Source organism: Sinocyclocheilus anshuiensis, unplaced genomic scaffold, assembly GCF_001515605.1.
Source record: "Sinocyclocheilus anshuiensis isolate Anshui unplaced genomic scaffold, SAMN03320099.WGS_v1.1 scaffold850, whole genome shotgun sequence".
In the NCBI taxonomy this organism is placed as follows: Eukaryota; Metazoa; Chordata; class Actinopteri; order Cypriniformes; family Cyprinidae; genus Sinocyclocheilus; species Sinocyclocheilus anshuiensis.
In genome coordinates, this window is record NW_015537937.1 from 2,341,087 (window position 1) to 2,352,244 (window position 11,158).

An 11,158-nucleotide genomic window follows, 5' to 3' on the forward strand; every position below is an offset into this window, starting at 1 on the left:
CACAGAGACTGGGAACAGGGTACAGGCTAAACAATACTCAGCGGAGAATGGTTGTTTGAGTGGGTGTTATATAGTGAGTGAGTGATATGAAACAGCTGTGTGCAATCAGTGCAGTGTGTAATCAGTGCAATGGATGATGGGATATGTAGTCCGGGGTGCTATGCAACAGTTTGTGTTGTGCGAGAGTCAATGTAATGGAAAGGGTGACCTCTGGTGGTGAATGAATGGAAGTCCATGGACAGGATTCGTGACAAGTGCTCACTGCACAAGTTAAATACAGATTAATCTTTGTTACAGCTGTGGTGTCATTTGATTAGCAGACAGAAACAGGTATTTATTGGGTGCTGTCTCTTTAAGACCAAATGCACGGACCTAATACTGACACACATCCGGTTTTCTTCTCAGCTGTTAACATTCACTTAAGACATAACCGACTGTGTTTACTAGAATACTTGCCAAAACGGGTATTTTAACATAACTTTGTGTGAATGTGAAAGAGGAATCAATTTGCTGTTGACACGGTGTCTTTCTCTCTGCGTGTGCGTTCTTCAAGTGTGTGCGGCAGCGGCTGAGCGAACAGAAAACAGCGTGCGAGTTAAAATTGCTTGAATGTGTAAACTGGCACGACAAAACGTGCAAATGATAAACTTTAACTATGATGGTTAACTTAACAGTTAATCCACGAATCACGTGTGTGCCGAACCGTGCAGCCTGATCCGTACGGATCACGGATCATCTACGATCCGTTGCACCCCTAATTAATGTAAATACATGCATGTAAATACATGTAAATAATTTCAAAATGAATACTGTATGTGTGTGTATTTATATATACATAATAAATATACACAGTACACACAGATATATTATGTAAATAAAAACATTTATTTTGAATGCGATTAATCGTTTGACAGCACTAATTTATTTACAAAATGTAACTGTAAAACTACTCTGCATTTATTGTGTAAATCACACAAAGTCAGCATTTTTCAGACAATATTTTAATAATGTACTGAGCCAATACAAAAAGATATAATTTTGCTAACGTTTTATCTTTTATAATGTCATGCTTTTTCTCACACCGTGTAAATGGGTCTTTATTTGAGAAAAAATGCTGATATTTTAGGAGGGAAGGGTCTCTGAGGGCATCATCATATTTGGGGGGTTCTTGGCATCAAAATGTCTGAAAATCTCTGTTTTAATGCATCAAGCTGTCGGGCCCTTTTTGTAACTTTAAATTTTTTAGACTGTACTGTCCACAAGCATCAGCAGAACTTCTTCAGCAGCAGTCTGAACTCAATTACCATGTTTCACAATCTGCCATTGGTGCTGTTTTACCAGGGTTAGGCCCTTTTTGTAACTTTAAATTTTTTAGACTGTACTGTCCACAAGCATCAGCAGAACTTCTTCAGCAGCAGTCTGAACTCAGTTACCATGTTTCACAATCTGCCATTGGTGCTGTTTTACCAGGGTTGCAGGAGGGCAGCCATATACTGCTCCACTTACTTCTAATTGTAATTCGATAGCGCATAATCTCAAATTTGTTACGCATCACATTTTATAATATGGTAATATTGTAATGGTAAGTGGCTGAACGCACTTGGCCTGGACCGTAGCAGATGGCAGCGGCTTCCTCGCCAACCTCAGGTGATTAGGGAGACAGATTTTGTGATCTGAATCTCGGAAAGAGAGGCCATAAAGGTTTCATCATCTTGGAGACAGAAAAAAAAGTTTCAAAGTGATGTAGTGTTTAAAAGCTTTTAGATGGTTTTTTGGGTGGGGAATACGGGGTTGGAGAGGTTTCTGGAAACTCAATTTGTATCAATATTTTATGAAAGGCAGAAACCTGTCTGAGTTCAGGCCATGGTTCCACATCGGTAGCATCAAATGGACCAGCAGTGATATTTCTCATCTTTATTCCACTTCAGCAAGCACCTCTTGCAATTTTAAGTTGAAACAAGGGTTTTTCACACCATTTACCTGAAAACAGAAAGTTCTCTGGTTGCTAAAATGCACATTACTATGTTTAATGTATTTGTCAATTGACAAGAATTATTCATCATTACGCCAGTGAGTGGAGACGAGTATCTTTTTGTGTGGTATAAGTAATTTAATTATTCACTCAAAAGTTTCATTCCCTGAGTCATTTCCAAAAAAAAAAAAAGTCTTGTTATTATCTTTCGTAATAAGAGATTGTTTGTAAGCATTTCGACATAAATAACTATTATTTATATTCCATTTTAGTTTTCTCGATTTTAACAGATTCTCATTTTTACGAAACAATATTGATTCTTAAATTCCAAAAATCAATTAGTCTTGCCTGTTTTCAGTTAATGAACAGAACATTGTAGCGCACCTCCCATCCAATAAATCGCAATTTCATGTACAAATTACTTTTGATATGAAACAAAGTCTCAGATTTCAAATTCTGTCAATACTGTTCATTTTATTACAGTATTCAAACAATACATATTGTTTTTGGCACTGTTAAATGTGGTTTGATAGATCGCTGTAGCGCCTCAGTTCAAGAGAAGTGCAAGTGAACTGATATCTCCTCCGCTTTAATACCAGGTTCAGCACAAAATAAACATGAATGAAACATGAATAAACATCCGAAGATATGTTAAAAGAAAGAGTACAACTTACCAAAATCCGTATCATGTCTCATGTAATCGCTTAATCAGTGTTTCAACTGCGGAAAGATGTCAGTATAACAGCTTGTAAATAAATTCACGTAACGTCATATTTACCTCAGAAAAAACATACTCGGTGACCATAAACTTAAAAAAAAAGAACTCTAGAGAGAAGCGTTTTGCTAAATATATGCACCACACATTAAATTTCATTAGAATTTTTCTGTTCTTCAGGGTTTCATTTGTTTGAATATATCCATCTAGTTTTTTTTTATCACAGCCACCATGTAAATGTTTATATTTCAAAAAGCGAATTGGAGTAGAAATATAATTATGTAATTGTAACTTTATTATTATAAAAACGAATTGAGTGTAATTTAAGCGCTTGTATACAAATCAGCTCATTTTAACCTTCATTATTATAGTGATGTAGTACCAACTGATGTATATTTTATTTGAGAGATTTTTTTTTCCTTGAGAAAATTTTGCATGTAGCATATTGTATCTGATATATATATATACAAAATAATCGTTATCGAATCGAATCAATTCGAATTGCAAGCTTGTGAATCAGAATCGAATTAAATAGTGAAACTGACATCAAAACCCAGCCCAAGTCCTTATGTCATTTTAATAATGTATGGTTATCTGCCATTGTTCTTTTTGTTCTGCTAAACCTCCTATGGTTTTTCTTTTTCAGTGGGAGGAAGTAAGCGGCTATGACGAGAACCTCAACACCATCCGAACGTACCAGGTGTGCAACGTCTTTGAGTCCAACCAGAACAATTGGCTGCTCACCACCTTCATTGCACGACGTGGCGCTCAGCGTATCTACGTGGAGATGCGTTTCACCGTCCGAGACTGCAGCAGCATCCCGCGGGTGCCTGGATCCTGTAAGGAGACCTTTAACCTGTACTACTACGAGACCGACTCCGTCATCGCCACCAAAGGTACGGCGTTCTGGATGGAGGCTCCGTATTTGAAGGTGGACACCATTGCGGCGGATGAGAGCTTCTCACAGGTGGATTTTGGTGGTAGATTGATGAAAGTGAACACGGAGGTGCGAAGTTTCGGTCCATTGTCGAAAAACGGCTTTTATTTGGCATTTCAGGACTACGGCGCATGTATGTCCCTGCTGTCTGTCCGTGTGTTTTATAAGAAATGCCCTAGTGTCGTGCAGAACTTTGCGATCTTTCCAGAGACCATGACCGGGGCAGAGAGCACCTCGCTGGTGATCGCTCGCGGGATGTGCATCCCAAATTCTGAGGAAGTGGACGTACCGATTAAGTTGTACTGTAATGGCGATGGGGACTGGATGGTTCCGATTGGGAGCTGCACCTGCAAGGCAGGATTCGAGCCGGATAACGGGAACGTCTGTCGAGGTAAGACGTTGGGTTTTTAATAGTGTTGATCTTTGGTTAACTAATGTATAAGGGCTGTCAAACGATTAATCGTGATTAATCGCATCCAAATTGTATACTGTGTATATATATTATTTATATATAAATACACACACATGCAGTATATATTTAGAAAATATGGACATTATATTCATATAATTTATATTATATAAAAATATATTTAATATATAAACGTAAGAGATTTTTCTTAAATATATACATGCATGTGTGTGTATTTATACATACATACATAATAACTATACACAGTACACAGACATATTATGTAAACAAAAACTTTTATTTTTGATGCGATTAATCGTGATTAATCGTTTGACAACACTAATAAATATTCATATATTTTAGGTGTTTTAAATGGATCCTTTTCAGTTGGCGGAAAACGTGGGATAGTCTAGAGTGTATGAATTTCCATTTTATTTTAGTTTTATTCTGGTTTGGAGCTGGTTTAGCTCATGGACCAGTATTTCATAGCCATGATATTTGCCAGCAATATGTTTTTTAATCAAAGTTTGATAAAAGGCTTCTTGCTGGTTAATCTAGTAGACCAGTGTCAGAAACAGCTTCCAAAACCCAACATTTGCTGGTGACCCAGTGACTAAGCTGGTCTTTTTTCCTGAGCGTTAGATCACGAAGTTTCTGCAAGAGCTTTGACGAATGAACTTCCTGTTGATTCAATTGTGAGATGCACAGATTTGTGATTATTTGAGAAGATTTCCATGCACCATATTTTGAGTTTGAGTTGACTTATTCTGGATTAATATGGCAATGTGCACACATCGAGAGAGAAAGCAGAATGTGGTGTTGAAGATTGTTGATGTTGGGTTGAGTGAGGCAAAGATGTAGCTAAAGTCAAATAGGACCATTTTTGAATTTGTCCTTTAAAATAAAACCACTATTATAAATATTATATTATAATTTAATACATTGGTTCAGGTTGTACTATTCTGGTAGGCAAATCAGACCTATAAACACACAGTTTCTCTTTTTTTTTTGTCTGTATTTAGTCGCTCTATTTTCATGTGCACACCGAGACACAAACGGTCATATTGTTCTTTCAAGGGTCTGCGATTGGTCGATTTGGCCTTCACTCAAGGCCAGTGCCATATTGGCTCCCTCAGGACCAAATGTGTTGAGAGACGATAAGATTGATTGACAGCCATCTGTCTCGATCAATGAACAGATACAACACTTAGTGTGGGAGGGCCAGCTTTGAGGACCACAGGTGCCTCTACACATAAATACACACATGCACAGGTGGCGGTCTTGTTGAGTTCATTGGCATCCTCAGGCAAGGTCTTCTTATCAACTGAGAGATGGTCATAATGGCATGTAGTCCAGGTTAAGACCTGTTTTAGACTGCAGAAACCCCTCAAAAGTTGGCCTTTGTGAACTTGAAATGAATTTTACACAGTGTCCAAAACCCAAGTGCAATGTGAGCAGTTTTGACCCCAACATTTATTTTATTTATTTATTTATTAGTATTTTTGTATAATAATTATGGTTAAAACATGCTTAGATATGACATATATCTGGGTCTTGAAATGCACATGCAAGGAACATGCCATTTAACTTAATTTAACTTTCAATTCAGCTAAAATTAACTATTTAACTAAATGTATTAAATAAACTAATTAAGTTGCAAACAACAGTATACATGTGAAAGGACAGAAACATACCAACATCTGCTGGAAGTGACAGAAAAATGATGAAAATGTGGGGCTGAAAACGTGTCATGTTGCGCCTGTTGAGGACACGTTGTCGGATGTCTTCTGGAATGCTCTGTGATCTGTAAGAGGTGATGAAGTTGTCATAAACTTTGAAGATCAAAGATGGTTGAGGTTTTGCTTGGTGTTAGCATCTGGTGTAAAGTCTGTCAGCTAGATGTGGCCGCGGTTTTTAAAAGCCAGTGTGTTAGCGGATTAACGATTTCGCACACAGCAAGTCACCACTAATTACTGCCGCTTTGATCTGCGAGTTCCCATAAAGGCTTTTGATGGGGTAATATATTGCAGTCTGAACATGCACACACACACATTGCATTCTTATAAAGTTTCCATAAATTCCCTGGGGTTGATTTTACCAGCACTGGCAACCTGGGGTAATAAGTATTCCTTTAATGTTCATTAGTCTGTTTTTGTTGATGGCCGTCTGGATCCAAACCTCCACACCCCCCTCTGCTTTCATTGGTCGATTTGGACCTGGAGAGGGTGATTAGAGGTTGATTAGAGTAATTGGTCTTTTGAGTTAATGAAGGTGTTTGAGCTATTATAAATGTGTCTCAAAGGAAGTCTGAGCAGCTTTGCGTCTTGGAAGGGATTGTTGCGTACTACTTACTGCATACTGCACAATATACACTGTATGCTACCTACTGTTTTCTTGATATAAAGCAAACAATAGTATGTTAGTTGTGACATGACCTCATTATGCTTGTCAAATAACCTAATTAGGACCTTGTGTAATTTAGTGAGCAGTGTCCAGCTGATTATTAGAAGTAAATAATTTATATTTTGCTTTTTTTAAATTTTGGCAGTCTGATTAAATAATAAATTAATCAAAAAATATGTTAAAAAGAAGCACCATTACTATTACTATTAATATTATCATTTGTTGTACAACAAACACTTATTTTCTTGAATTTTTTTTTTCAGTACACATTTGTTTTCTAAAAAATATATCAAAATTAAGTGAGGTTTCTGTTTAAAACAAGAAGGAAAAAAATATAAATCAAAATCTTAAATAAACAAAACAAAACCAATAGGGTAAGAAAAATGTTTGAATTAAGTTTATATTCCTTACCCAATATTTTTGCCTTGTTTTAAACATAAACCTCACTTAACTTTGCTGAATTATTTTGCATCTCAATATATGTTAATTTAAGAATGTTTAAATAAAATATGTTAAAAGCACCATTACTATTGATATTATAATATTAACACTTGTTTTATTGAACATTTTTTTTTTTCAGTACAAATTTGATTTCTGAGAAATATATCAAAATTAAGTGAGGTTAATGTTTAAAACCAGAAGGAAAAAAATCTAAATCTAAATCTAAATAAATACAATACAATACAATACAAATCTACCAATGGGGTAAGAAAAAATATTTGAATTAAGTTTATACTTCTTACCCCATATTATTTCCTTATTTAAAATTTAAACCTCTCTTAACTTTGTTGAATTTATTTTGCGTCTCAAGTAAATATGTGTTGATTTAAGAATGTTTAGATATTTGTACTGGAAAAAAAACAACATAAATCTCACTTAATTTTGATACATTTCTTAGAAAACAGCACTTATGTGTTTTTGCATCTCAAGTAAATGTATAATAATTTAGGAACATTTAGATATTAGTACCAGGAAAACTAGACAAAATAAATAAATAAATAAATAAAATGAATAAGAAAGTGACTTTTTTGCAGTGAAACTGAGTACATTGCATTCTGGGATACGGAACTGATAATGTGTGCATTATGCGGCGCTGTATACTGCGCTTTTTGGCAAAAAGAATTGCTCATCCAGGTTTTCCATGCATCTAGACAATTTGCACACTTTATATCAAAGTTACTGCAAAAATAGTCTAGTATGCTAGTTTGCTGTTTAGAACACAGCCAGTGTGTCTCCAGGAAAGTTTATCTCATTCTGTCACCCACTTTCCCTCGTTCATTCTATCTGTCTAACGCACAGCTGGGTTTGTTATTTTGACCCTGCTCAGAGGGAGTCTGAATAATCACTGTGTGTATACAGTATGTCCGCATATCTGTGTGAGAGTCGGATTAGATCTCACCCTCAGGGTGAGAGATGATGGCTGTCACCCGGAGTAAAATCAGCATATTAATAAAATAACCTCCCCCCATTAGCCACAGCTCTCAGCTCAGCTCGGATTCTGCAGAAAAAAGGCCAGGCCGGGTCGAGCCGTGACTGTTCTGGGGTGCAGATTTGGCTGTGTATTCTGCCAGTGTGTGTCTCGAGTGCTCTGACAGAGGGGTGAGAGGCTGGATGACCCCTCACAGGCTGCGGAATTGAACAGAGATACACTCACCGCAAGAGCTGTCTGAACTGACACACACCTGGAGAGAGCGGACAGCTTTATACAAACACACACACTCACAGTCATGTATAACTTTATATACAAACAAACACATTCACAGAGCTCTATACAAACACTCACTCTGTATACACACAGATATACACAAATGCAACGCACTAAAATTGGAGTAGACAAATATGAAAATGTATATACAGTAGACATAAGCTGCTTTTCTATCCATGTAGTTTTATGCAAGTGTTTAGGCTTTTGGATGAAAAAAAAAAACACTAAAAAATTAATGTAAACACCATGAATAAAATTTCCAAAGTGCACGTGCTTAAAAAAAAAAAAATCAGTATTCTTGCTTAGGGCAAATAAATGTTTTATTTGCTAAGAAGGCATGCACACATATTATATAAAAACATTTACTGTATGTTGCATTCAGAAATTTGGAAAAGCCATGTGAATATTTTGCTTGTTTGCTACTGATTGATGCTCTAAATCAAAAATAATGTATTGCATTTCTGTAATTAATTGTGCAGTTTTCCTTGACAATGTTGTTGTTTTTCAACATATGGGATGTAAATGTAAATTGTTTTGATCAATTATATTTAATTACATTTTTTACATTTATATAGGCCTAAATAAAGAATAATTTATATACACTATTGTTCAAAATTTGGGGTCAGTAAGATTTTTTATGGTATTTGAAATAAACATTAAGTCTATAAAGTCTCTTATGCACACCAAGGCTCCAATTATTTGATCAAAATATAGTAAAAACAGTAATATTGTGAAAATATGATTATAATTTTAAATAACTGTTTTCTAATTTCATATAATTTAAAATGTAATTTATTCCTGATGGCTATGTTGATTTTCAGCAGCAGTTTTCAGTGTCTCACGATCCTTCAGAAATCATTCTAATATGCTGATTTGCTCAAGAAGCATTCCTTATTTTTATCAATGTGGAAATTGTGATTTATATAAATTCTTTAATGTCACTTTTGACAGTTTTATGCACCCTTGCTGGATAAAAATATTAATTTGTTTAGAATGCATTTATTTTTATTTTTTTGCATAATTTAAATACACAACATTATGTAGGTACAGACTTAAATTTACAACTGTATATACAAATTAAACAGATTGACACAGACAGATAAACACACAAAACATGCATGCATGCACTTGCAGCTCTATATATACACAGACAAAAGGCCATTGAAAAGCACTCTCAGCATTACATAAACACACACCTACGGCTCTATATACAACACACAATCAGGCAGAGCCAAACACAGCAGAGCTCTATTAAAACACCCATAAACAAGCACACACATGCTAGTCATCGGGTACAGAAACACCCCTACACACACTCACACACTGATGCCATTACGTACAACAAACAGCTCAGGTTTTGGACATCTGAAAGATCCCTCTCATTTAGTTGAAGTTTGTTTACATCTTTCAGACGGTGCGGTCTAATCTCTGTTCCACTGAGATGATCCTCCGTGCTTTTCCCGGAGAGAAGAACCCTCTTCCCCTCGCAAATATCCCTCGAAATGACCCCAAACAAGCGCTAGCAGATGGGGGCCGTGTGTTGAGGATGCAGATTTGTGTACATGATGGTTTTCTGATGCCGTCTGCCAAATTTCAGAAGCAAACAGAGGAGATCTGGACAACAAGATTTTTTGGTTCTTCTGAATTTGAAGAAGTAAATTGGTATTTCACTGATGTACTTTGTGATTTTTAATTGTGTGATTTTCACAGAACAAATCACCTTCTGTTTTGTTTTCCGATAACTCAAGCGTCCTCAGACAAATCTAATCTCCCATGCATGTCTGTAATTGCAGTATAATATTATTTTGACCTTTTTCGAAGTTCGTAACTAAAGCTAGATTTATTTTTTGCTGCCTGGTCCACCTTCATTCCCAGCCAGTACATGAAATCACAGATATCCTCTGTTAATAACTGTACATCAGCTGCTGTACCAAACCCTTGTGAATAGTGCTGAGGTCTGTGTTTGAGTGTGTATGTGTGTGTTTGAGAGGGTCTGCCTTTATAAAGCAGTTTTTGGACAGGAGTGAGGAGAACCGTGTGGCAGACGGTAGTAATTTAGACTTCTCTCTCTAGAACAGGGCCAAAAAAGACATCCAGTCTGTGTGTTTCTTTCTCCATCTGAACGTGTGTGTGGTCACATTTAATATGATTAAACACAATTGCCATCTCTTCTACATGCTTATAACTATCCATCCACCTATTCTGTACCTTTTTTGCATCTGCAAATCTTTTTATTATTATTATTATTATTATTATTATACAGTTACAGTATCTATAATTTTGGCTTTTATGTTATGTGAGTTTGTCTTTTTAGTAGTTGTTTTTTATATTAATTATTTAGCTTTAATTGATTATTATTTCAGTTTTACTTTTAGTCATTTGAGGATTTCAGTTTATTTTTAGTTAGTTGTCAAGCAACAAAGTTGAGAAAAGGCTCAAAAGTGAGATAAAAATATGAAAATAAATAAATAAATAGTATTTTTAGTTAAAATAATTAAATGAAGTTTAATGAATTTAATTACAAATATATAATTTTTTATATAATTCTAATATGCACATTTTCTCATCTTTTTTTTTTTTTTTCAAGACAAATGATTTTGAATGGTTCTAGTTTTGGCTATATTTCAAGGGGTCATATGATGCGATTTAAATTTTTCCTTTCTCTTTGAAGTGTTACAAGCTCTTGGTGCATAAAGAAGATCTGTAAAGTTGCAAAGACTAAAGTCTCAAATCCAAAGAGATATTCTTTATAAAAGTTAAGAGTCAACCACGTCTACCTAAAATGGCTCGTTCTAACACGCCCCCACATGTCTACGTCATGATGTGGGAAGATTTGCATAACGCCGCCCAAATGTTCACGCAAAGAAAGAAGGCGTAATTTTTATTCTCGCTGTAGTATTGTTGCTGCCGCCGCCGCGATGTCGTGAAGGCGCTGTGTTTCGTTGTGAAAGCGAAACTACTTTGTTTGGTCTTCCAAAAGAGGACGATATTCGCTTCGTCATGCCTAGAGCTGATCC

At 35.7% G+C, this 11,158-nt stretch overlaps 1 protein-coding gene across 1 annotated transcript in view; it reads left to right on the plus strand.

Moving 5' to 3' along the window:
- Positions 1-11,158, plus strand: part of LOC107660122 (ephrin type-B receptor 1-like) — a 252,460-nt gene that overhangs the window by 99,212 nt on the left and 142,090 nt on the right. The window contains exon 3 of the mRNA XM_016449358.1: positions 3,334-4,015. Coding sequence (XP_016304844.1) covers positions 3,334-4,015 — 682 coding nt within the window. The remainder of the gene's footprint in view (positions 1-3,333; positions 4,016-11,158) is intronic.